General features: G+C 40.1%; 1 protein-coding gene across 3 annotated transcripts in view; it reads right to left on the reverse strand.

The window, feature by feature from the left end:
* WWOX (WW domain containing oxidoreductase) overlaps positions 1–26,359 on the reverse strand; it is a 954,836-nt gene that overhangs the window by 675,074 nt on the left and 253,403 nt on the right. For all 3 annotated transcript variants that reach the window (XM_072731475.1, XM_072731473.1, XM_072731474.1), the window contains exons 7-8: positions 7,160–7,345; positions 1,411–1,675 (exon numbers count right to left, since the gene is read on the reverse strand). In XM_072731475.1, the coding sequence (XP_072587576.1) occupies positions 1,411–1,675; positions 7,160–7,345 (451 nt within the window). The remainder of the gene's footprint in view (positions 1–1,410; positions 1,676–7,159; positions 7,346–26,359) is intronic.

A 26,359-nucleotide genomic window follows, 5' to 3' on the forward strand; every position in this document is an offset into this window, starting at 1 on the left:
TCTGGGGACAGAGACAGAGGTTCATCCAAATACCACCGCGAGACTCCCAGTTTACAGACTCCTTTAGTTGTGACCCTTATATGCAACACAAAAAAATGACATGGGAGAATAATCCTCTCCAAAGGTAATATAACAACAAGAATAACAACCACCATAATAGGAATACTACACATCTCCTACACAGACACCATGCTCAGCACATTATTTAACTGTGCCTTCCAGTCTGGCAACCATTAGGTACATGCAACTATTTAAAGTCTAAATGAATTATAAATCTAAATTAATTAAAGTAAAATCAAATTTACAATTCAGTTTCCTAGTGTATTAGCCACTTTTCAAGGGCTCCATAGTCATATATGGTATGTGGATCCCATGCTGGTAAGTCAGATTAAAGTCTCAACAGAAATTCTATACTCATTATTATAAATGTCATATCCGTTATGGTCAATCCCCATATCAACCCATACCACCATGTTAGTTGTGAGGAATCAGGCTAGGTAGGACTGGTTAAAGTGCCTTACCATGGTACGTGGGAACAACCACTAGAGGAGACAAACTGTAATCAGAGGCATAGGATCATTCCCCCAGGATAATGAGTTCACCTTGTGATACTTGTAGGAGCCAAAATGTGTTTGGGCCTTTCTGAAGATTAGATACTAAGTTATTTAACTGGAATTGTACTAGAATGCACTATTTCACAGTGTTTTTAGAGCCCTCTGGTTTCGAAAAATACCATACCGAATATATCATGTAAAATATGCATTGTTCACTTAAAAGACTTTCTATTAAAATGTTTCATGGAAGAAGTTTCTAGATATGGCTGTTATACAACCATTAAAAATGTAAAAACTTCATATTTGCCTTTGTGAACATTTCCAAATCTAACCACAGAAGTGTGATTCATCCAAAATGATTCACCTTTGGGGAGGTAAAGGATAAAATGCACTTCCAACCAACAAAAGATTCACCAGGTGAGGTTAGAACATCAATTATAAGATTCTCAGTGGAGACAAAGGAATCACTTCTTCTGATAATTCAGTGGTCACAAATCCATGTTTTTCACCTGCTGACCTGAAACACCATTATCAAATGCCATGCTTTCTGCATAAGACTAATAAAACAATTGCATCAAAAGAAAGCAAACCATTTCCATCAAAACTTCCAGCTATTCTTAACACAATACTTCAAAGCACATCTACCATCCAGCCCTCCAAGACGCCTTTAGAGAAACAAATGCATTCTAAGTCAATCAAGGTGCATCTGAGAGCCCTTTCTGATGGCTTTGACAGGTCTGAGGATGTGACCGTCAAGACCAGATCCATCACTACAAGAGACAAGAAGCTGAAGAAAATGCACATGTCCATAATGGCACACTGAAGGTGTCTGCGGCAACAGAATCCATTTACTTACCATGGACTTGGTGAATGGCCGGGCCAAGGTAAACAGCAGCGTGTACACCCACCAGTTGCGATGAATGGAGGAGTACATCATGTTTCCAGGATGCACGGCATTCGATGTGACCCCGCGAGGTGACAGGCGGCGGTGGAGCTCGTTGGAGAAGAGAATATTGCAGAGCTTGGACCGGTTGTAAGCCAGCATGGCCCAATAGTCACTTTTAGATGGAGAAAGGCGGCTGAAGTCCAGTTTTCCCGAGGAATCATTAATATCTGTGAATCTTAAAAAAAAAAAAAAAAAGACATAGGATGTGAAGCAGCCAATCTCTGACTTCTGATAATAGCATCTTTTTTTTATTATTAGAAATCTGAGAAATTAGTTCTGAGACAACTGAGAACACAATTGTGCAAACATAGGAACAGTCTCCCCTAGAAACTGACAATAGTGATTTAACACTATAAACCAACTGAGTCCAAAGACAGAGTAAATAAAGGCCCAAACTCAGAAATGGGGCAATCTTAACACGCTTGAACTCCCTCCTGCCTCTAACACTGATTTTTTTAAAACCTTCAACAGGAAGTTCAAGGATAATTAAATTAAATGGAAAAGCATCTTAAATAAAGGGCTGCTGCTTTTGGAAGCAGAAAGATATCACATTCCTAACCTTTGACGGGGTTTTCCTGGGTTGTTTTAGCCAACGCATGAGTCCTGTATATTTTCATTTTAGCATCCAAGTAAATATAGATGAGACTTGCTGCCCCCAAGACTCTTTTCCAGATTAAAAATTAATGATTATAAAGGGGTTATAACCTTGGTGAGGTGCCATCAATAGTCTTATACGTTTAAAAGATAAATGTAAACAAAGCCAAAATGAGTTCTGGCAGAGTCTACTGTTTTTAAGTATACCCATGGCATGGATACACACAAATCAAACTAAGTAGTTGATGTTTTATAATTGGGTCTGACGGAGTCATTAAACACCAGCTGTTTGGTTCTTTCCATTTTTTCTTTTTCTTTCTTTTTTTTCTTTCTTCCTTTCTTAGGTAACAAAGTAATGACTGCCCTAAAAGAAAAAAGAAGGATGGTGACAAAAGGGATTTTCTAGATGATGATGGTTAAGGACCCCTAAACATTTCCTTCACTAAATTAAGTCTGGGCATTTGCACCAAGTAAGAAGGAAACATAAGGAGAGCACTCTGGGTAACTGCTATGGAAATAGAAGCAAAAGGCAAAATGAAAATTGTGGAATACTCTGGTTGTTCCTTAATATAAGCAGCTCAGGTTGAGCTATGACCAAGGAAAAGCATCACAGGGATAGATGAAATTCACGTTTTAATGGAAATTAAATATCCCTTCTGCAAGACTCAGTCAGTGACATCCAATTTCTGGTGTTAAATGACATTGCTGCTCTAAAGTCATCAACAAAGCCGATGGCCAGAAATGTTATCATGGATACAGCACCAAGACCTTGAAACTAATTGTTGGCTGCCTGTCTCCAAGTCCCCAAACCACAGGAAGGGCCCAGACTTCTGAGCTTAATCATCTAAAGCAGTAGAACTTAGCGGGAAATTTGAAAATTTATGGGGGCCTTGTTCTGGTTGTTATAATGATTGCCGGCAGGGGCCGGGGATGGTAGATGTCCTGCAATGCAGACAGAGTCTTGCTCAGTGAAGATTGGTCCACTGGACATTCACACAGATGAAGAGCCTGTCTGTAATTATCTGAGCCTAGAGCCTGGCTGTGTTTTACATATATACACAGTTTTAACATCCACTGCATTTCCAAGAGTGTAGTATAACAGCCATGCGAATGAAGAATGAATGCATGTTCAGATTTCGTGGGGTTTTGGGGGAAGTGAGGCTTGATTCCATGCTGGTAATATTTGAGTCTGCACTGCCACACACCTGTTAACAGTCTGCATTTGTGAGTATCCCAATGGAGGTGATTTATCCATAGGCATGCACATCTGATTACTTACCTTTCCTGTAGTCCTGCTCGAGGAAGAAAACATGCTATTTTGTCTCACATTTATTTTTTCTTCCCATTACAGTTAAGCTAGCATATTGAATTAAAATACACTTATGCAGTGAAGTTATATCGTTTTTGAACTTTATTTCAACGTAGTAACAAGATACTACAAAAAGAGACTGTGGAGAACCTAATGATCCAAGGAATGGGCCATGTCTTGGAAATTCTACCTACTATGAGTAGAAAGAAGGATCAAGGATCTAGACAGCATCTAAATAGTGTGGCATAAAAATAACATCCTTCTCTCATTCTTCACTCTTCTTCCATCAATGTTGTTGGAAGCCATTTTGGCATATCTGTTTAGCCCAACCCAATTTGAGTGCCATTTCTTCCAGGAAACTCCCCCAACTGCTTGTTGTCACAATGATTTCTTAGGTGGCAATGGGGGACAGACTGAAAGGAGCCATGCAAAGTAGACTGAAACATGTTTCCATGGAAAGTAGGTTCCCACTCACCAGGACCCAGGCCATGCATGATATTTCTAGTGTTCAATAACCTCGCACCACCCCCCTTCAACATCAGTAACAAAGCAAGTCATACCATCTTTGCATTTTACCTGCACACTGTGCCTCTGTCCTTACCATGCCAGACTGCAAGCCATTTATTTACCTGCTTGCAACTCTGGACTGTGAATTCTTGGAAGGTAGACAGTAAGTCTCTTGCATAATGCCTACCACAATGCCTGACACATAGTGGGGACTAAATATAGGATTAGAGAATTAAAGTTTGATCATGGGTTGAGAATTCCAAACTAAGGGCCAAGTTTCCTTGTTCCAATGGGACAATCTAGCATTAGCTTCAGGTCCTCTATGTTCTTTATCAATATTTGCACATGGCACTTCTAAAGTTTAGAATGAATTCCCTGTTTTGGTTTTTAAGGACAACACAGAAGTATCTCATGACTGCAGAACACTAGAGAGGGTAAGAGGGGGAAAGGAAATCATTCCTAGTCCTTCATCTCGAAACAAGATAAAACATAGACACACACACACACACACACACACACACACACTATGATGACCAGATGAAACCAAGTTGAAGGAAGTTCTTAGGACAGAGAAGCACAGCTACTAAATGGCAGGCCCACTCTTGGCAAGCAGCCCCCCTCCGTAAGTGAACCCCTGATTTCCTGCCCTGCTGATCTCCTGAACAGCAGGCTCATTTTGAAGGCCTGATTAGCTTGTATTGACAGTCCTCCAGGAAGCGGGAAGGGTGGGCAAGCTTTCTGATCCCTCAGAACCAGGACAGGCTTCCTGAAAAACGACCATATTCACCTCTCAGCTCAAGAGGCAATAAAACAACTCTTCAAAGGCTGCCGACTCTGTTTTCAAGTTGAAAAATTGACAAAACCACACAATAATGTCTTAATAGAATTATCCTCCTACCCATACAGTAAAATGTTAACATTTGCTCTCTGGACATTAACATTTGCTGTTTGTGGGAACCTCTATCTTGTATTTCTATATATACTGCTCCTTTATTTTTTTTTTAACTGAGGATTTTTAAATTACCAAACAAAAATAATTAGTCTGGATTCTGTGTAGACAAAAGCTGGTATGTTCAAAGAATAAGACTGAATTTGCATCAAAAGTTATGTGTGTGCGTGTGTGTGTGTTTGTGTGTAGCAACTTGGCACTCAACACAGCTGCAGCCATTCAGAGTTGTTCAGCCAGCCCTCTGCTCGCTCTTTTCATTCTATTTTAATTGTTATCTGAAAATTTTTCACAGCAAGGAAGGCGAGTTCTCATTTTAATATGATGTATTTTGGGTATGTAGAAACTCCATTCACTTGCTCAGACTCCAGATAAGTAAGTAAAATACAGTGAAGACACAGGGAGGCTAATAAATATTTTGCCCTGGGGCAGTCTGGTATAATATTTTCTGCAAACATAGGACTTTATTTTTCCCCTAACAGGGGGTCTTGACTCCAACGAAGAGACTCCGCCAAGGTTTATGGAGGTAATTAGATATCAACACTTCCATTTTACAACATGGTTTAGGGCTCTGGGTCCTTGAGCAGCGAGTAAGTGCTTTCCCAGGACTATGCACCCAGTATTCACACTGCCTCTTGGGCACCACAGGAGGATAACACAAGTGTAAAAAACACACCAGTATGGGGGAATTAGCATTTTGTAAAAATACCCCTTCACATGTGCAAAGGCTGACCGGAAAGCAGAAAAAAACAGTGCCAATCACCAGACCGGAGTGGGCCTGATAACCATTTCAGGAAGTCCTGGTCTATAAACTAAAATGGATCTAATTCAGGAGATCAGGGCTCTTCCTTCCAATTCATCTGTTACATGAAATTAAGATTCAGATCTCCAAGGTAGGCTCGAATTATGCGGCAGTTAAGAAGAGAACAAAGACGTCACATGAAATACCATTTGAGATACAGATTTACAAAGGGAAGCAAGCAGCTGACAATTCAACATAATCTCCCATTAAATACCAACTCATTTAAACATATCCCGTGGTGCCCTCCACATCTGGCAAACGATCGGGGCTGGCAGATTTATTTCCGGAGCTCGCTCTCCCGCGCCGGCCCCCACAGTGGCCTCCCTCGCCCCTGAGCAGGGCCACTCCACTTATTTTTTTTTTTCCTCACAAACCTGGTGTGATTTGCAAAGATAAGGATGTCCAGATTTTGTTACCACCTAATTACTAGATGTTTCGTGTCTTTTAACACGGGGGAGGATTATTACGGGCATTTCCCTTTCATTTCAGCCATCATAAATTTAAAATGGTAAAAGTAAATCTATCTGCAATGTGTCACTTATACCATAAGCCCCTGTGTTTGGGAGTGATAAAGGGTTCAGGCTAACCCTTGGCTGGTCTCTCTCTTCCAAGTCCCAGGGGTTACATTTTATGGAAGCATGATTAAAAAAATAAGCTTCATTCTGGGTCACTAAAACATTTCAGGACTTAAGACGGAGAAGAAGGGAAAAAATAGGTCCTTGCACATTATTTTTTTTCCAGCTACTTTGCTGAGAGTGAAAGCTCCCAACCACACCAGGAAAATCTCCCTAACATGCATTAAATCTAGCCTCACCAGGGAAGCCCTTTGTCTTCTCTGACTACTTCTCTTTAGACAAATAGTTGTTTATCCAGCTCCAGAAACAAATATGCTGAAAATACGATGAAATTTTCAAATGCCTTTTTAGTCAATTGGATATTCTCCTAATGGTAATAGAAGAGAAGTGCCATCTGATGTTTTAATTGAAATTTTAACCAAAAGAGGCATGGCCAGATTTCTAATATGTTCTAACTATAGTACTTCCCTTTCTACAATTACACAGCTAATGTCTGCATTGAATTCCCTAATTTCTCATTATAAAACAATTGGATTTCATCTCGCAGTCTTTAATTGCATTGTTTCTCCTGCTAGAATAACTGCACATTCTTCTTGGTGAGGTGTTGAAGTTGTTGAATGACAAATCGATAAAGGTCAGGCATTCAGATTTAATCAATTATTATTCCATCTCGAAGCAAAATCAATGAGGGGCTTGAAGTATAGTTGTAGAAACCATCCGCACTGTTGTAGACAAAAAACCCCAAATAATCCTCCACAATCTCAAAAGAGAGAGAGACCTCGGAACAATTCAAGAAGCCAGGTTGAATATACACCCACACTTTCCAGAGAAGCATTACTGAAAAAGCATTTTCAGGACCAGGAGCCTTGGAGAGATGTTGGATGGCACAAGAAAGGGGGCATGTGAAACATCAGATTCTCACCTACCTATGGGACTCGGAGGAGACCACAACTACTCGGGCAGGAGCTGAGCGGCACAAGACATCCTGAAGGAGCTGGACAAGGTAGAAGTGCCCCAGGTGATTCACCTGGAAGGTGGTCTCCAGGCCATCTTTTGTAAGGCTCCAGGGTAGGGCAAAAGCCGCGGCATTGCACACAAGCACATGAAGAGATCTGAAAAACAAAACATCCAATGCTGTGCAGACACAAACACTCTAAAACCAAGGATAACCCGGGCTCTGACAGGAACAACCAACTCTTCACTGTCTTCAAGATTCATCAGTTGGAAATGGGATGTGACACCACAAAGCCATTCTGCTGGGGAATGGCTTAGACTGTGAGTGGGCAGCAGGCACCAGGAGGTCCCCAGGATACAGGACTTCCAGTGCTAAAATAAGGACCGTCCCGGGAAAACTGGTCACCCTGGATGAAACCCAGATTCTAAAATCTAATTTTATCTGTGCATCTCAGTTTATCCAACTCTTAGCTTCAACACCTATAAAATCAAAATATCCCTTAAAGTAGATTAAGAAAAAAAGAGAAAATAGGCTGTATAAAGACAAATACAGGAATCAGATTCAAAGTAAACATATCAAGGGGGAAATGCTCTGTTTAAAGAGACAGGCACACATTGTTTGAATATATTCCCTCCAGAGGTCAAATTACAACTATGCTTTAGAAACAAGCAAGCCCAGGGATGGGTAAGTGGAGATTTATTATAATATTTTCTTCTATTTTGTATGTATTTAATTTGTGTCATAATAAAATCTTAAAAAATAAATCTTTCATGTGAATCAAAATCCTAAATCCTCATAAACAAATGGCACTTGTGGGAAATCATCCTAAGGTACTAATAAGAATTGTAAAAAGGCAAAAATCCAAGGCTATCCATAGTGTTTGTAATTATGATATAAAACCAAAACATTACAAAATAAATAAAATATAAAACTGGGGAAATCATTAAATGAATCTGAATATATGCATATGATAGAATACTATGCAGCCATTAAAATGATACATCTTTTGACTGTAAAACATGCGTGTTATAGAACAAAATATATAATCTTGTATGAGCATACAAATGCACACAAAATATTAATGAAGTGTACTCAAAAACGTAAATTCTAGGGCAGCCCAGGTGGCTCGGCACTTCAGCGCTGCCTTCAGCCCAGGGCCTGATCCTGGAGACCCAGGATCGAGTCCCACGTCAAGCTCCATGCATGAAACCTGCTTCCCCCTCTACCTGTGTCTCTGCTTCTCTCTCTCTCTCTCTCTCTCTCTCTCTCTCTCTGTCTCTCATGAATAAATAAAATATTTTTTAAATGTAAATTCTAGTTGTTATAGGGGTGGGTGGAACCCCTTTAATTATCTTCTTTGTGAGTTTTGATTTTAATGAAATGCAAGTTGTATGTATTTTTTTCTTTTGTCACTTGCGCTTTGAGAGTCATATCTAAGAAACCACTGCCTAACCCTACAGCAGTAAGATACACTTCTATTTTTTCCTCTGAGAGTTTGTTTTAGCTCCTACATTTAGATCTATGATCCATTATAAGCTAAAACAGAAGCAAGGTGAATACAAGAGATCTAACTTCATTCTTTGGCATACAGGTATTCCAATTGTTGCACTTTTGTTTGTTAGAAAGGCTATGATTCCACCCATTAACTAGTCCTAGCACCTTTGACAAAAATCAACTGACCAAATTTAACAGTTTATTTTGGGACTCTCAACTCTATTCCATTATTATAGTAGTACTATAGTCTTTACTACTAAAGCTTTGCAGAAAACTTTTAAATTGGGAAGTGACATTGAAAGAACAACACTGTTCTTTCTGAAGCTTGGGTTGGCTAGTCAGGAGCCTTGCATGCACACATAAAGTTTAGAGTCAGCTTTCAATTTATGCAAAAAAAAAAAAAAAAAAAGCCAATAGCAATTTTGATGAAGTTTATATTAAAACTGCAGATCAGGAGCACCTGGGTGCCCAGGCAGTTAAGCATCTGTCTTCAGCTCAGGTCATGATCCCAGGATCCTGGGTCAGAGCCCAGGGTCAGACACCCGGCTCAGCAGGTAGTCTGCTACTCCCTCTCCTTCTGCCCCTCCCCCAGCTTGCTCTCTCTCTCTCTCTCTCTCTCTCAACTGAATAAATAAAATCTTTTTTAAAAATTGCAGATCAATTTTGAGAATAGTGTCTCATTAACAATATTAAGTCTTTTGATCCATGAACATGGGATGTCTTTATCAGGTAGAGGAAATGCCCTTCTAATCCAAGTTTGTTGAGTGTTTTTATTACAAATGGGTGTTGGAATTTTTCAAATGTTCTTTCTGTGACCAATGACCTATCCGTTATTTTACTGATATGGTAGATTACACTGACCTCCTTAAATAAATCACACCTTGTCATGGTGCCTAATCCTTTTTATATAGTGCTCCATTTGGTTTGCCAGTATGTTGTTGAAGATTTATACATCTATATTCATAAGTGATACTAGTCTATGATCTTGTGATATCTTTATGTGGTTTTCAAATCAGAGTAATATTGGCCTTATACAGTGAGTTTAGAGGTTTTCCTTCCCTTTTTTTTTTAAGATTTTATTTATTTATTCATGAGAGACAGAGAGAGAGAGAGAGAGGCAGAGACACAGGCAGAGGGAGAAGCAGGCTCCGTGCAGGAAGCCCAACATGGAACTCAATCCCAAGTCTCCAGGATCAGGCTGGAGGCAGACGCTCAATTGCTGAGCCACCCAGGCATCCAGAGAGGTTTTCCTTCTTATTCCATTTTTTTTTCCTAGAGTTTGCAAAGAATTGATATTAGTTCACTAATTATTCATAATATTAATGATATTATTAATGATCTCAATGATACTAATTTCATTAAGAATGGATAAAAAATGCTGGTAGAAAGCATGAATTAATTTATCATTAGAGAAAAAAAGAATTAATTCACTGTTTTAAAAAGTATTTATGTAAATCTCATTGCCACTAGGCAATCTAAGTCTCACTGAGAAACTGTCTTATTTATTCTATTTTCTGAGATAGCTCCAATCCATCAACTATCTAAGATCTAAAAGTGGTAATGTGGCTGGGGTCAGCTGTATTTGACTGAGATCACTTTTTTTCCACTTATGGTGCCCAGAGTTGTCAACGCACAGCACTCCAACAGTCCAGTTACTCTCTGAAGAGGTGGACAAAAAAATGCTCTGAGGCATCTGGTCTACCTACAACATTTATCATAGCCTTTTTCAAGCCAAAACAGAATCTACTCATTTCTAACAAAAATGACCCATATTTTGTAGTAAGCCAAGACTGCTGGAAAAAACTTTGAGAAAGAAAGGGGAAAATGGGTCAAGTGAATATATATGTGAGCACCTTTCAGTTTCATCTCAAATATTTGGTTCCCTTTTTCAGAGTTTTTCCTTCCTTCCTCCCTCCCTTCCTCCCTCCCTCCCCCCTTCCTTCCTTTATTTATTTTCTTTATTTTCTTCTTTGTTCCTTTGAGTGCTAAATGGTAGTTAGGCACTTATTAATAGCTTCGAATACCTAAGAACCTTAGGTGATATGTATTATTATCAACATCTTACAAACAGGAAGATGAGAAATTAGAAACAAACATCCTATGGTCCAAATAAGAATCAGAAACAACAAAAAAAGTAAATAAGTAAGAACAAAACAAAATAAAATACGACGAAAAGATTAGGTGACTTCAAAGCTACTGCACAATACCTTCTTTCTTAGATAAGCTCTCTTAAATGGATAGAATCAGGTGTTAAGAGAAATTCTAGTTCAGTCACGTTATGATACTTACTGACTTGTGCAGTTGGTTAACATCTATAATCCTGTTTTTTCTCCCTACAAACTTACAACTGAAGCATACACGTCTCTCAAAGTTGTGATGAATAAAATCCAAGTATTTTGCAAGATACATGCCAGGTTAAATCATTGTTTCTTCCTTGTCTCTATACCCTTCCCTTCTATCCACAGGAGAAAATAAAATTCTTCAAAGTTGATTTCTGCAATGTTTCCATGTGGTTAGGACACGCCTGGGTATTCAGAATTTTGACACCACACCTACTGATAACAACATGGCCTCCTCTAGCTACCTTTATTCTTGCCTGTACATTTTCTCAAGGAAATGCAAAACACATCAAGAAACTTGCTACCAAAGACCTCAGCCTGGAGGCATGAATCCACAGAGGACATGGGAAATCCTCTTCTCTTTCACCAAATTTTAATACCCTTCATTAATGTTAATTGCACAACACCAGAGGCAAAATATGTACCCTGTACCTAAAACTTGTCACCTTCATTAATTAAAAACAGGCTTATTGAATATGAAACTATAAAGTGCTAGACTTTTTTTTTTTAATTGTAAAGACACTTAATTGGCTTGTACAAAAGGAAAAGAATTTCTTTTGCCTCACTTTAATGAGGTTTTTATTATTCAAATGGCACATTTTGCTCAGTTTTGACTAAAAGCCATTACAATTCAAAAGGCTCTGAGATGATGAATATTTACAGAATATCAAAAGGAAAGTTCAAACTATAAAGATAGAATGGAAACAAAAATAGTATCATTCCCATTCCAAAGCTGATGCTGTTAGTCAGCACTCTCTGGGCCTGATTTGTTTTCTTCTTTGGTGAATTCTGGTCTGTGAGGGGTCAGTGAGGACAGGGGAGGTCTTCAATGTACAGAAGATCCCAATGAAAGGAGGTGTGCTGCTTCTCTGAGGTTCTAATCTACCAGGAATGAGAACCCCTGCCTCTCTGTCAAGGGGACGCTTGCTTTCTCTGGGCCTCCTGTGGATGACACTCCCTCATGGGATGAGCACTCCCATCCACTAGGGTGAACAGATTCCTTTGAGCCAGAGAACAACTGCTCAATAGTAAGGAGAGTGGTGATACTGTTATTTAGAAGTGGGTAGTGCTCCTGGTCATCCATGAGCAATGATGGACCAAGCTTTGGAGCCACAGTAGCCTTTTTTTTATATAATAAATTTATTTTTTATTGGTATTCAATTTGCCAACATACAGAATAACACCCAGTGCTCAACCCGTTAAGTGCCCCTCTCAGTGCCCGTCACCCATTCCCCCTCACCCTCCGCCCTCCTCCCCTTCCACCACCCCCAGTTCGTTTCCCAGAGTTAGGAGTCTTTATGTTCTGTCTCCCTTTCTGATGTTTCCCACACATTTCTTCTCCCTTCCCTTATATTCCCTTTCACTATTATTTATATTCCCCAAATGAATGAGAACATATAATGTTTGTCCTTCTCCGATTGACTTCCTTCACTCAGCATAATACCCTCCAGTTCCATCCACGTTGAAGCAAATGGTGGGTATTTGTCGTTTCTAATGGCTGAGTAATATTCCATTGTATACATAAACCACATCTTCTCTATCCATTCATCTTTCGATGGACACCGAGGCTCCTTCCACAGTTTGGCTATTGTGGACATTGCTGCTAGAAACATCGGGGTGCAGGTGTCCCGGCGTTTCATTGCATCTGGATCTTTGGGGTAAATCCCCAACAGTGCAATTGCTGGGTCATAGGGCAGGTCTATTTTTAACTCTTTGAGGAACCTCCACACAGTTTTCCAGAGTGGCTGCACCAGTTCACATTCCCACCAACAGTGTAAGAGGGTTCCCTTTTCTCCACATCCTCTCCAACATTTGTGGTTTCCTGCCTTGTTAATTTTCCTCATTCTCACTGGTGTGAGGTAGTATCTCATTGTGGTTTGATTTGTATTTCCCTAATGGAGCTACAGTAGCCTTAAGTGATACTTTCTACTGAAAAAGTGCCGGATGGTAGTATTTAACAGAAGGCAGTCCTAGTGCAAAGGCTCTCACTAACTAGTTTTCAGATAGTGGATCTCTAAGTTTTCCTCTCACTCTCCCTCATTTTGGGGTTTTGTTTTGTTTTGTTTTTCCCCCAGATATAACTGACATATCACACTATATTGCTTTCAGGTGTACATCTCTTCAAGCACCCCACCCGTTGACTATACCCTCTTTCTTTCTGGCCTTTCCAGTAGCTCCTTTTCCACTGGCTCATTCTTGCTGCCTTCAGGGTAATCAGATTTTTTTGACCATTGAAGAAAGGAAATCGGTAAAGAAAGTGGAGAAAAGAAACTGAAAGGAAGGACAGACAGTAGAATGCTGGAAAGAAAAATATCTACTTGATGTTGGGGTTCTTTCACTGGCACTAGCCTCTCCCTTCCCATTTGTGGGCTATAGTTTTGAATTGAAATATTTGTCTCCATTCATCATCTCTTTTCCTTGCCCCAAACCAACTTCTTATCACCAAGCTGACTGAATTCTTTCCCATCATCATCTAGAATCTCTCAAAGACACCTGGAGAGCGATGGCTTCCCAGTCAAGAAACCCAACCTCCCCTCTGTTGAAACCAGACTTCTCTGTCACAGTAGACCTCCTCCTAATGTTGCCCCTGCCTCATCTCTGTCTCCCAGCAAGGGACTCAAACAACACATCTATAAAGATGAACTTGACACCCACAGCTCCAGCTCCCATATTCCTCTCAGGTTCTAGAATCTCATTCATACCTACCCCAAATCTAAATTTTTCATCTTCTCTCCTCAAGTCTTTTGCCTTCCTGATGTCCTTATTTCTAGTGGGTGATGATACTCTCTAACTGGTCCCCTGATTAGTAACACTTCAGAAACACTTGCTAGTCCATCTTTTCCTTTAGTCTCTACAACTAGTCAATATCAACATCTCTAGAATCTTCAGAGACTATTAATATTTTTCCAGTCCTCTACATTTCAGATGGAATGAGCATTAAGATGTTCTGTCTAGATCTCAATTATGGGTCCAGTGTACCAATTCACAACTGCTAAAAGCAAGCATGTCCAGATAATTCTTTGACTGATGGGTACCATCACCTCTGGAAAGTCATGCCCCATACCTAGTTGCTCTGATAACAAGTCATGCCCCACACCTAGTCGCTCTGATGACAGTTCTGGTACAAGTCCTTCTCCAGGAACCTGTGGGATCAGACTGAAGCTAGTCTCCTATTAAACACCATCTGGGGATCCCTGGGTGGCGCAGTGGTTTAGCGCCTGCCTTTGGCCCAGGGCGCGATCCTGGAGACCCAGGATCGAATCCCACGTCGGGCTCCCGGTGCATGGAGCCTGCTTCTCCCTCTCCCTCTGCCTGTGTCTCTGCCTCTCTCTCTCTCTCTCTGTGTGACTATCATAAATAAATAAAAATTAAAAAAATAAATAAATAAATAAATAAAATAAACACCATCTGTTTCCCTTCCTGCCTTCTTCTGAGGATACTCCCCAGTAAATCATTAATAAGTACATCCCTGGGCAGCCCAGGTGGCTTAGTGGTTTAGCGCAACCTTTTTGGCCTAGAGCCTGATCCTGGAGACCTGGGATCAAGTCCCACATCGGGCTCCCTGCAGGGAGCCTGCTTCTCCCTCTGCCTGTGTCTCTGCCTCCCTCTCTCTCTCTCTCTCTCTGTATCTTTCATGAATAAATAAATACAATAAAAAAAAATAAGTACATCCCTATTCCAGGCTTGATTTCTAGGGAACCTGAGCTAAAACAACTACCAGCATTCGGTACCCTGCTGCCTTTAGTTCTGGCCCCTGCAACAGTCCAGACCCGGTCTCGCTGCTTCTACTTTCTCCCTTATTTGACCTATCATTAACACAAGCATCCAGCGAAACACATTCTAAGAGTCTAAAATAAAAATTGATAAAGATATTTTAAAATTTATAAAAGTAGATCACAAATGATCAGTACAAGATTTATCATGTTAAAATCCTCTGGTAGCAATAATTAAGAAATTAAGATATTTTTTACCAATGAAATTAGCAGATTTATTTATACTATTATTATATTGTTATTATGTTATATAAAGCTGATAGGTATATATATTCCTACACCCTGAATACGTGATGTTTGAAGCCAGTACATCTGGGGTAATTTATTACAACAGCAACAGAAAACAAACAGAGTCAGGTAATGAACATTTGCTCTTTTAAGTCACTAAATTTTGGGAATAATTTAACAGCAACAGATAACTAATACATGCACCATGCTATGTGAAAGAAACCAAACTCAAGAAGCTACATATGGAACACTTGTGTTTATATAACATTCTGGAAAAGGCAAAACTCCAGGAACAGGAAAAAAAAAAATCAATTGTTGCCAGGGGCTGGGTGTAGAGGTGGGAATTACTACAAAGACGCACAGGGGAAATTTAGGGGGTAAGTGAACAGCTCTAAATCTTGATTGCGGAGTTGACTCCGCAACTATGGGTTTGTCAGAACTTACAGAACTCTATTATTAAAAGGGTGAATTTTACTATATGTAAAAAGCAACTTTAAAAAAATGTAGAGACACAACAGTGCCTTGTGCGCTACTAATGGCCCTACTCACACCTCCAGGATGAGTAACTGAAGCATCTGTGTGCTGACCACACCTAGTGGGATGACAGCAGTTGAGCGTATTCATCTCTGCATCTTGGGACCAACTTGCCAAGCACCTTGAACCTGACAGGTGGCTAATATAAAACTGTTACCTGGCTGAAGTCAAGTAAATATGTATGGACTATTTACAATGCGCCTTGTCCTGGGTACCAGGAAACTACTGAGAAGAAAAATGTTAAAATCTACTTGCAGAGAGTACAGGTCAACATAACAGTGTAAAGACTATAGAATACTGGGCTCATGTATACAGTGCCCACCCACGCTGACTGCCCCCTGTCCTTTCAAGAGCCAGCTCAAACCCCAAACCCCCCATGGAACCTTCCTAAACCACCCAACACATAAGAATGGCTCCTCCTCTGAATTGGTAGAGCATTTATTATCTGTGTGATTTCTGAAGCAACTCCTGAACCTCATCTTGGTGAGACGCCCTGGAAGTTCTGACCAACCACAAAAACTCTTTCTTATGAAATTTTATGTTCTCCTTATAAGTGTTGTAACAGCAGGGGTGCAGGTCCACATTGGCGTCATCCTATAAAACTGGGCAACACTTTGCTCACAGAGAATGTTGAATAAGCACCTTCTTGAACACACGGGTCTAGTAAACATGAACCGAAAGAGAAGCTCACACTTGTTCCTTGCTTGGGACATTCATACGATGTCAGTGCGAGGACACATTGTTGGTAATCTTGGAATATTCTATTTTAATAATCATAGCAACCCACAAGGTAGACAGGATCGTTACCATTTCAGAGGAAAAACTAAGGTTCAAAATGTTTCTTGCCAAGTAGCTGAAGAAGCCAGAATGGAAATCTAGGACCACCTGCCACCAAAATGTTTTCTTAGTCAGGAACACACACTATCCTTCCAACCGGGGAATAGGAAGGCTTGCTGTGTGGAGCCAGGAGGTTGAACATAGGTAGTGGGCTATCTGAATGGCACCCACAGCCTAGTGAGGTACACACCCCGAACGTCTACAAGCAGCAGTGCTTTGATATGATGTTAAGAAATTAAACTTGAATAAAATGCCAGAAATTCAGCCTATCTCCAACTGGGCTCTCACCCATGATGATGTCATGCATGCATATTTCTGGACAGTAGAGAAATTAATGATGCTGATATCATACCACTTTCTGATCCTGGCTCATACACTGACATACAGTACTTTCCTGCCTCACTCTACTTGTCCGCTTAGATGGACCTAAAAGGGTCCCTCACTCTGTCCCAGCTGCCCCTTCTACAGGTCACAACCCACCCTTTCTCCCAAGGACTACTCAGGAGACCCTTCTTTACTTGAAGAAGCCTTACTCCCCATCAGGAAGATAAGCACTATCTCCCTCTTCTGCAATTCTTAGACACCTTCCTTAGACCTTTTGCAAGGTTAACAACAATGTGATTGACAAAAAGAGACATAACCAAAGGACACAAGACCCTTCGTCCTATGACCACTAGACAAATGCATGGGGCAGGAGATCCAGCTGTTTCCCAAGTTCCCTAACCCACAATCCCCCACTAAGGCTCTAAGCTCCTACTGACACCAACCTCTGGAGGGCCAGGATGACATCTGTTTGCTCCACAAACATCCATTGCCATTCTCAACCCTGCCAACTGTTTTGAATGCTCATCAGTAACTGGCAACAACCCAACCCTAGCACATCCTGAGAGTTTACTGTAAACAAAACATCAGCTTCTGAGCTGTAGCATCTCCCAGGAGGTTTGGTCTTCAATTCTGGCTGGGGTGTGTCCATTCCTAAATTGCTTAACTCTTTGTGGGTCAATCTGTCTGTTACCTTTGCCAGTAGACTACAATCAATGACCATAGGAAAGAGTCTTTGTTTGTCTAGCCTTTGTTTGCATGCAGTAAGAAGTAAGCCTTTTGTACATCAGGAATGAATGAATGAATGAATGAATGAATGAATACATTGAATCAATGCTATTTTCCCAATGGCATCTGGTTTATAAATCACATTCTATAGTCATGTCTTACAATATATTATTGCCTAAAATATGGCAAAAGAAGGAGGGGGGGGAGAAGAAGGAGGGGAAGAAGTGGATTTGGTTCTAGCTGATCCATGAAGGCAGAGTTATTTATGCTTTGAAGACAACACCAGTCCCTTATGATCTAAGTAACCTAAGAACCAGATACATAACATCAAACCTGAAGACTGAGAAGGTGCTTCAAAAGAGTCTATGAAGAGTAGTAGCAACCATGATGCGGTTGAATTACACTGAGGATTTGTAAACTGAATCATAACATGCTCCAAAAAACGAGACAGACCTTTACAGGCTAAATAAACACCCTGTGGAACATTAACACAGTTGTGGCTTTTGGGGATTCCATCTCAGACACAGTAAAAGAATGAACTAAGTGTAATGTTATGTAAAGGGAAATACTTTTCAATTCCTCCTTGAAACAGACTGTCACACCATCTGGGGCATTTCTCAAGTGAGCTGCGGGAATTAGTACTATATGGAAATACTCTGAAATTCAATAGAAAGGGCCTAAGGACCCAAAGTCCCAAAAGCAACTGTTTCTCAGACTTACTAAGTGTTAGGTTTTCTTTTTATTCCAGCAAAGGAAGAGGAAAAAAATACTGTAGAATTCCAACGTGGATCTCTACTTAAATCGCTAGGGTTGGGTTATTTTGAACTCATGGATGGCAGCATAAACTGGAACACAGCCATCCTCTCATACAGCTCACCTCAAGCCCAGCAAAGGTTCTAGACTCTCCAACAGCCCACCAAGACCTCAACTGCCCAAGATGCAGTGTGCACGCCAACAGTAAAAGTCAAGAGGACGGGGATCCCTGGGTGGCGCAGCGGTTTGGCGCCTGCCTTTGGCCCAGGGCGCGATCCTGGAGACCCGGGATCGAATCCCACGTCAGGCTCCCGGTGCATGGAGCCTGCTTCTCCCTCTGCCTGTGTCTCTGCCTCTCTCTCTCTCTCTGTATGACTATCATAAATAAATTAAAAAAAATTAAAAAAAATAAATAAATAAAAATAAAAGTCAAGAGGACTTTAGGTGGTATACAGAAAAACTTTTAAACAATATTTATGGTAACATACTGGAAAAAATATATAATTAGCTGCCCAAATTCACAATGACAATAACAATTAAAGGGAGGGACAGTACCCACCTTGTTTGCTAGTAATGAAAATCAGAGAAAAATGTAAAATGCTTAACATCAGCTGAGAGATGATACCTAAAACGGGCTATTTTTTCCTTGGCTGCCTGTTTCCTAGACCTTGGCTACACTTTGGGGACATGACACCTATCAATAATTCAGAGATATAGGGATGCCTGGTGGCTCAGTGGCTGTGCATCTGCCTTCAGCTCAGGGCCTGATCCCAATCCTAGAACCGAGTCCCACATCGGGCTCCCTGCATGGAGCCTGCTTCTCCCTCTGCCTGTGTCTCTGTCTCTCTCTCTCTGTGTCTCTCATGAAGAAATAAATAGTCTTAAAAAAATAAAAATAAATAAAATAATAATTCAGAGACATAGCACATGTATATAATTATCTCCCATATTTATAAAATACCTATACATGGCTTCTCATGTTCTTACCCTATATCTCTGGGGGTGGGGGGCAGGGGTAAGAGCCTCAATAAATATGCAAGGAAATAAAGGAAATAAAACAAGAGAAATAGGAACACATAAAAATCAATGTCAGTTTAGATGGTCAGTGACTGTCTAGCTGTGCTTCTAAAATTTGAAGGATCCACATGTTTTATGAATTTAAGGACACCATCGAAATTAACATAATAATTAACCCAGAGTGGATTCTGCTGTTAAGATAACCCAGCTACACCTTTTTTTTTCTAAGTTGAAATAAAGAAAATAATCCAAACCAATCAGCAGGAATACAGCAGAGCACTGGCTGTATCCCAGGAGACCACCACGAATTTTTCATTTCATGCACCATTTACAACTTCTTATAGTGAATTCCAGACCATCAGTACATACACTTAACAGAAAATAGAAACACTCTTGTTTTTGTTGTTTTCTTAAATTTTTGCCACATGTCCATTACCTTGATTATATTTCCCATCCTATCATATACAGGCCCAGCAGCAAAATCTCAATCTCACTGATTCTAAATGGGGCAAGATATACAAAAGGAAAAATACCGATATCTTTTTCCAAGGGACTTTCTAGGAAAAAAAAAAAAAAGCATCAATTTTGTAATTTTGCCACCAATAGTCCTTAATCCACATGACATGATATCTCAAACGCAGATCTGACCCTTTGGTGTTATAGGTCCATTTGTCTGCAAGTTTCGCTCCTGCCCTTTGCAGTCAGTACCTTTACTGCCTTGTGTTCTGGCTCCCTGGGAATATTTAATAAACTGGACAATCAATGATAAGCATGATAAGGATGGAAGAGTGGGAATGGTAACAATAAATTCAACCACACTCAAAACCCAGTAACTTCACTAAACATAGCTCCCACAGATCGAGAAAATGCAAATGTACCAGAGTCTCTCTTGGCAAATTCCCATTTGTTCATCTGACAAATGAATGATGGTCATGTCCTACAGAAATTCACTCGTGACATGAAAGAAGTCTTGGGAGGCCAAACTGGAGTTTAATAAACTCCACAAGAGAACTCATAGAATGTGAATATTATTCATACAAATGCGGGAAGGGAAGAAGCTGGCAGACTGGGAGGGCTGGGGCCAGCATTATTTAGAGAAGAGGGAGCTGGTTATTTTCTCTGTAATGCTCAGTTTTCTCGGACACAAAAAGGAGTAAGTCACAACAGTGGGCTAGAAACCCCGGAAGGGCTGAGTGTGTCTCTAAAGTCACCATGGTGCTCCCACACCCAGCACCATGTCTAAGATGCAACAGAAGTTTGTTGAATTACTGAATGCCTGAAAATCAAGTAAGATCGTGCTGGTGACAGCTGTCTGCATCCTTGCTTGCACAACTCAAGTATTGCATGCATACAGTCAGTATTTGGTTTTAACCCACAGAGCCTCTCTCTGTGTCAGCTTCATCCACAATGCAGTCATTATATGCCACTTGCCTATTTTTTGTCAAATTTAAGGACCACTTGTATTCACTTAAAAAAAAATGCACGGAAACCAAATCGTGTATTTCACAGTCTTGTCCTTTGCACAAACAACACCTGTAGGATTGCCGCTCTGGTTTTAGTTTTTAAAAATTAGTATGTGTTAAGTTAAATAGACTATTTAACTGTGTCCATCTTATACATAAGCAGCAACAGGAGAACTTTGGGAAACTGTTCTATATGGCTCACAGAGCTCCTGCAATTTGGCTGCCCAGCAGTGGGAGTAATTAAATGAATAGTGCATGTGGCCTTAGAAAACAAATCCATTACAAAGAAATCAGAATTATCCAGGACACTTGAGTGAAGGACTGGAGCTGGCAGTAAATTATTTGGCAATGCCTACTAAGAACACATTTACCCTAACAACTGAAAACAGTATCTTCTCTCTTTGACTATGATTTCCCTGTGTGTGTGTGTGGGGGGGGGGGGGGGGGCGTCCTATATCCATACGAAGCATATATCTTGTACCAAGTACAGGGCCCTGCTCGTAGAGGATTCCTGCCATTTGTCGACAAGGTTAAAATAATACCTGGGGATCTTCTCTAAGTAAAATGCATCCCTCCAAGTATTCTACTCTGTTGACATGTAGGGAACATAAAGTCAATGAAGAAATAACTCGCCTTTCTGAAGACAAATTAGCATTCTTTCAAATTAAAATTATATTTTGTGGCCATAAAGCAATATTAAGCACTACAAGCCATTATTTATAAACTTCTGCAATACCAACCTGCTATATAAATTCTGCTAAAAAGATCTTGGGAACATTCACTTTTAAATATATTTGTAGAATAGCTGTCTAAGTACCAGATGATGATTTCATTACCATGATGCAAAAGGGCTTATTTAAAATATACCTTCTATGGTCACAGCAGAGGGAGAGGGTTTTAATGTGGGTGGCAGAGGTGAACTTACATGGACAACAACAACAAAATTAGTTGGGGAATGTGCTTAAATGCATGGTCAAGTTACTCAAACAATAAAACATCTCATGCATTTTGTACATTCCCTTGCCAATGAGGACTCTTGCCTCTGTTTTGCCTAGAGATATATGGAGCTGTAATCGAGTTCAGAAAGCCCCTGACAGCTGTGTGCTGCCATTCAGACCTGAAAGATTCCATGTTATGATAAAAATTAATGTACTCTGACATCCTCTGGGACTCCCTGGGCCCTGGGAATAGCTAATGAAGAAATACAACCTTGCCATAGAACAGCATGCAGCTCTGGAGTTAAGGATTAATTCAGACGTGGTAGCAGTGTGGCCCCTCTGTTATCAGCCATAAAGCAACTAGACCCCAATGCCAAAGCGAGTCAGTCATGACTGGTCAGAATTATTTCCTGGGTCAGAACAGGTCAAACAAACAAAAAGCTTTACAAAATAATTGAGCCCAACTTGGAGGTAGCCTGTCACTCCATGCAAATGGCTCTCTTTTTAAACCAAAAAAGGGTAACTGCAACATCTGGTGTCTCTTATTGGCTATGACCATGGACTTGAAAACTTCTCCCCAGGAGATGTGCTTCCCAGGCGATTAGAAGACCACTGGGCATGTCCTTCAAGAGGGGTTCAGAAAGGGTCTTGATGTTGAGTGTGGGAGAAATACTGGTCCCCAGAGACTTGTTTCACTGTCCCCACCAGCCTACAATCCAACATCTTCAACCCCCAAGGATAATGATTGCCCCCAAGAAAGCAAGGCACTGGGAATAATGTTCACAGCAGCATTATTCATAAGAGCCAAAAAGTGGAAATAAGCCCAATGTCCACCAACTGATGCATGGATACACAAAATGTGGTCTACTTGTATAAGAGAATATTATTCAGCCATAAAAATCAGTGAAATGTTGATCATGCTATGACATGCATGGATTAAACTTGAAAACATTATATGAAGTGAAAGAAGACCGTCACAAAAGACGACATGTTGCATGATCCCATCGACCCAGAATGTCCAGAAGAGGCAAATTAGTAGAAACAGAAAAATTAGCTGTTGCCTAGGGTTGGAGCGGCAGGGGTGGAGGGAAATGACTACTCATGGGCACAGGCATGGTTTCTGTTTGAAGTGATGAAAACATTCTGGAATTATTAGTCATGGTTGTATAACTCAGTAGGCAGGATAAGAACTACTAAATTGTACACTTAAAATGGCAAATGTTATGATATACAGATTATATCTCAATCACAAAAAACTCCCTGGGTTCTGAGCAACCTACCCTGACACTTCTCAGAATGAGTTAGGTAGCCTCCAGCCGGGCTCCTTTTCCCGCTGATGGGGGCAGCTCTGGCGAACAGCTCTCCGGACCCTGTCCACCTTATCCTCACACTTCCACCGTGAACAGAAAATGAGATTAAAGCAAGATATAGCAAGTTCAATGAAAATAAGGCTGTGTGGTTGTTTTGGGGGCGGGGGGGGGGTGTCTTTTTTTTTTTTGACAATTTCTAGGTTACACAGAGCTACATGGTTTAAGTTTGACACTATTTCAGCCTACTATTAGAATTTTAACATGTCTGGATGAATTTACTTCTGACAACTAAATTTTAGCCATTTTTTTTTAAAGATTTGGTTGAAATTTTAGGTTTTTTTCTTCCTTTGACATATCAGTCCCTAAATTTTCTACAACCTATGGCATTATTTTTGCTAATTTATGATCTCCACTAAATGATTACAGAAAACTTTTACTAGAAAAACATATACTAGAAAATTTTTTTTCAAAAATACTTGAAATGTGTATTTAAACATATATTTATTTTCTTTCCTATAGAGTGCCTATTGTTATATTGAAAGTTAAAAAAAAAAAAAAAAAAAGAACAGAAACCAGAAGGTGATATTCTAAAAAACGTGAGGAGTGATATTAATCAAGGGGTAGTAGTAGTATATTCATGGATGGAAATTTGCCATGCCTTAGATTTGCTTTAAAATAATCTAGCAAGAAAGGGGCTTCAGATTGAGCAAAATTGACCATATGTTGGTAATTATAAAAGCTAGGTAAAGGGCTTGGGAAGGTCCATTATACCTCTTTTCTCTCTTGTGTGTATTTGAAAATCTCCACAGTAAAAAAGTTTCAAGAAATACAGATTAACGGAAAGTAGGAAAATGGGCACTTTTCATTTTCATATTTATGCTTTTCCACATTTTTTCAAATGTTCTACAATGGGTATGCACCACTTTTGTTATGAGGAAACTTGTATAGAATAACATTATTTATACATAATATTAAAATAAATAGGTTTAGTATCTGCCTGAAAAATCATAAAAGCAGTTAAGCCTTTAGAATTAGGCCTATGTAAACACTCAAACCACCCCCCTGCCCCAGGAAGACACACACAATAGAAAAGGCAGGATGGGTAGCCACAGCTGGCTGCCTGGGCAGGAAGGGACTGGAGAGCAAAGCCACCCTTCTCCCAGTCATAGAGTTGAGTGAGTGGCAAAAAACAAAAAACAAAACCCTGGTGCAAAACTCCACTAAGCCTGGAACTCTCACAGGATGGGAAAGAGGGGGGGAAAAGGCCTATTTGCTCTAAGACACATGGGGACTAAACAGAGCTGGGAAGCCTGGGATTGAAATCTACTTTGGTATCAGGGTCTTTAAAGGTCATAGTTAATTCTTGTGTAAAATCAATGGGAAGCCCTCCCTGTAATCAGGTGGCAAGTCCTGCTTTACGTGTCTAAGCAAAGCTGAGTCAGAGGAAGTTTCTGAAAAATTAGCAGAGTCACATACCAGAGCTGTGCTTCTACTTTCTACAAAACCAAAGGAGGAGCCTGGGACCCCACCATCTAAGACAAGGAATGGGCTAGGAATCAATGATAGTGATAGAGCTGGGGGATAGTTAGTCCTTTCTGACTCCTACTCCAGTGTTCTGTCCACTTCCTTACTGCTCAGCCCCAAGCAGCTCTGCCCAAGCTTCCTCATCAATGAAGGAAAACCTAGGATGTCTCTTCCGAGCCCACCAGCAAGTAAGTGGTTTCTCCTCCCCATGATGGCAATGGGCTCAGATGGCCTGAACAAGCAACTGGAAAAAGAATTACAGCAACTAATGAATAGAAACCTTGCATTTTATAATAAATATTTGACTGTAATTAAGTAAATGCAAGTTTCACAAATAACATTTTAGATCTTAATAGCATTGCCTAGTGTGTGAGGAAGAAATGAGAAAAAGTGACATGTAACCTCTCTGGAGAGTGATTTTGTTTCATACATCAGCAGTATTAAAAGTTATTCCTATGCTTTGATCCCGAAACTCTCCTTGTAAGAACTGATCCTAAGAAAACAAGAGATCCAAAAGGAGGTCTGTGCAGGACCTTGTCATAGTACTTAACAATAGCAACAACAAAATTAGAGGCAACCTAGCACCCAACAATTCGAGATTGGCTAAATAAGTTTACTTCTATGCAATGCATTCCTTTTGTAAAGCCTTTAAAATTGAAGTTATAGAAATATGTCTCATGACATTAAAAAATGCCCATCATGTTCTTAGAGTGAAGAAAAACAGATTATAAGAGAGTATATGTAACATAACCACTTCCCATCCACTAGGGTGGCCACAATAAAAAAGATGGCTTTTTTGTTAAAGATTTTATTTGTTTATTTGAGAGAGAGAGTGCACGGGAGAGAGAACACACAGGGGAAGTGGCAGAGGGAGAGGCAGAAGCAGGCTCCCTGCTGAGCAAGGAGTTCCACGTGGGACTCGATCCCCAGACCCTGAGATCATGATCTGAGCAGAAGGCAGGTGCCTAACCAACTGAGCCACTCAGGCATCTCAAAAAAAGATGGCTTTAATTTAATAAGAAAAAGAACACTAACAAGTGTTGGTGAGGTTGTGTAGAATCCGGAACTCCTACACACCGCAGGGAGGAATGTATGATGGTGTAGCAGTCATGGGCAAGTCTGACAGCTCCTCAGAAAGTTAAACATAAAGTCACCACCTGACCTCACAACTCCACTTCTACGCATATACCCAAGAGAAATGACAAAATGCATCTACACGAAAACTCTGTACACGAATGTTCATAAAAGCATTATTCTTAACAGCCCCAAAGTATAAACGGCCCAAATGTTGATCAAGTGATCAAGGGGTAAAACAAGTATTATACCAATACAATGGAATCTTAGCACTAAGAAAGAATGGGGTGTCAACACATGTTGAACATGCATAAATCTTGAAAACATGCTAAGTGAAAGAAGCCAGACATGAAAGGCCACAAATCCAGAGACAGAAAGTAGATTAGTGGCTGCCGGGGAGGTGCTGGGAGTGGGGAGGAACTGAGGAGTGATGGCTAATGGGTAACGGGTTTCTTTTTAGGATGATGAAAATGTTCTGGAATTCAAGAGTGGTAATGGCTGAACAACCTGGTCAATGTACTAAAAACTAATGGACTGAACTCTTTAAAGTGGCGAATTTTGTGATATGTGAATTATATCTCAATAAAAAAACAAATAAAAAATATATATAAACAGGCTTTTTCTTTTTAAGAATCTATGAACACAGAATAAAAATGATTACATCCAACTGTCAATGTGGATTGTCTAGGATGGCAAAATTATGGTCAACTTGTGCTTTATTCTGGATGTTTCCCTATAATTTAGAAAATTTCCCATATGACTTATATAGTGCTTTTAAAATCTACAGAAAAGAAAACAAAAACACACACAAAAAAGAGTGGTATTTTAAAAGAAAAG

This window comes from Vulpes vulpes, chromosome 12 (assembly GCF_048418805.1).
Source record: "Vulpes vulpes isolate BD-2025 chromosome 12, VulVul3, whole genome shotgun sequence".
Taxonomy (NCBI): Eukaryota; Metazoa; Chordata; class Mammalia; order Carnivora; family Canidae; genus Vulpes; species Vulpes vulpes.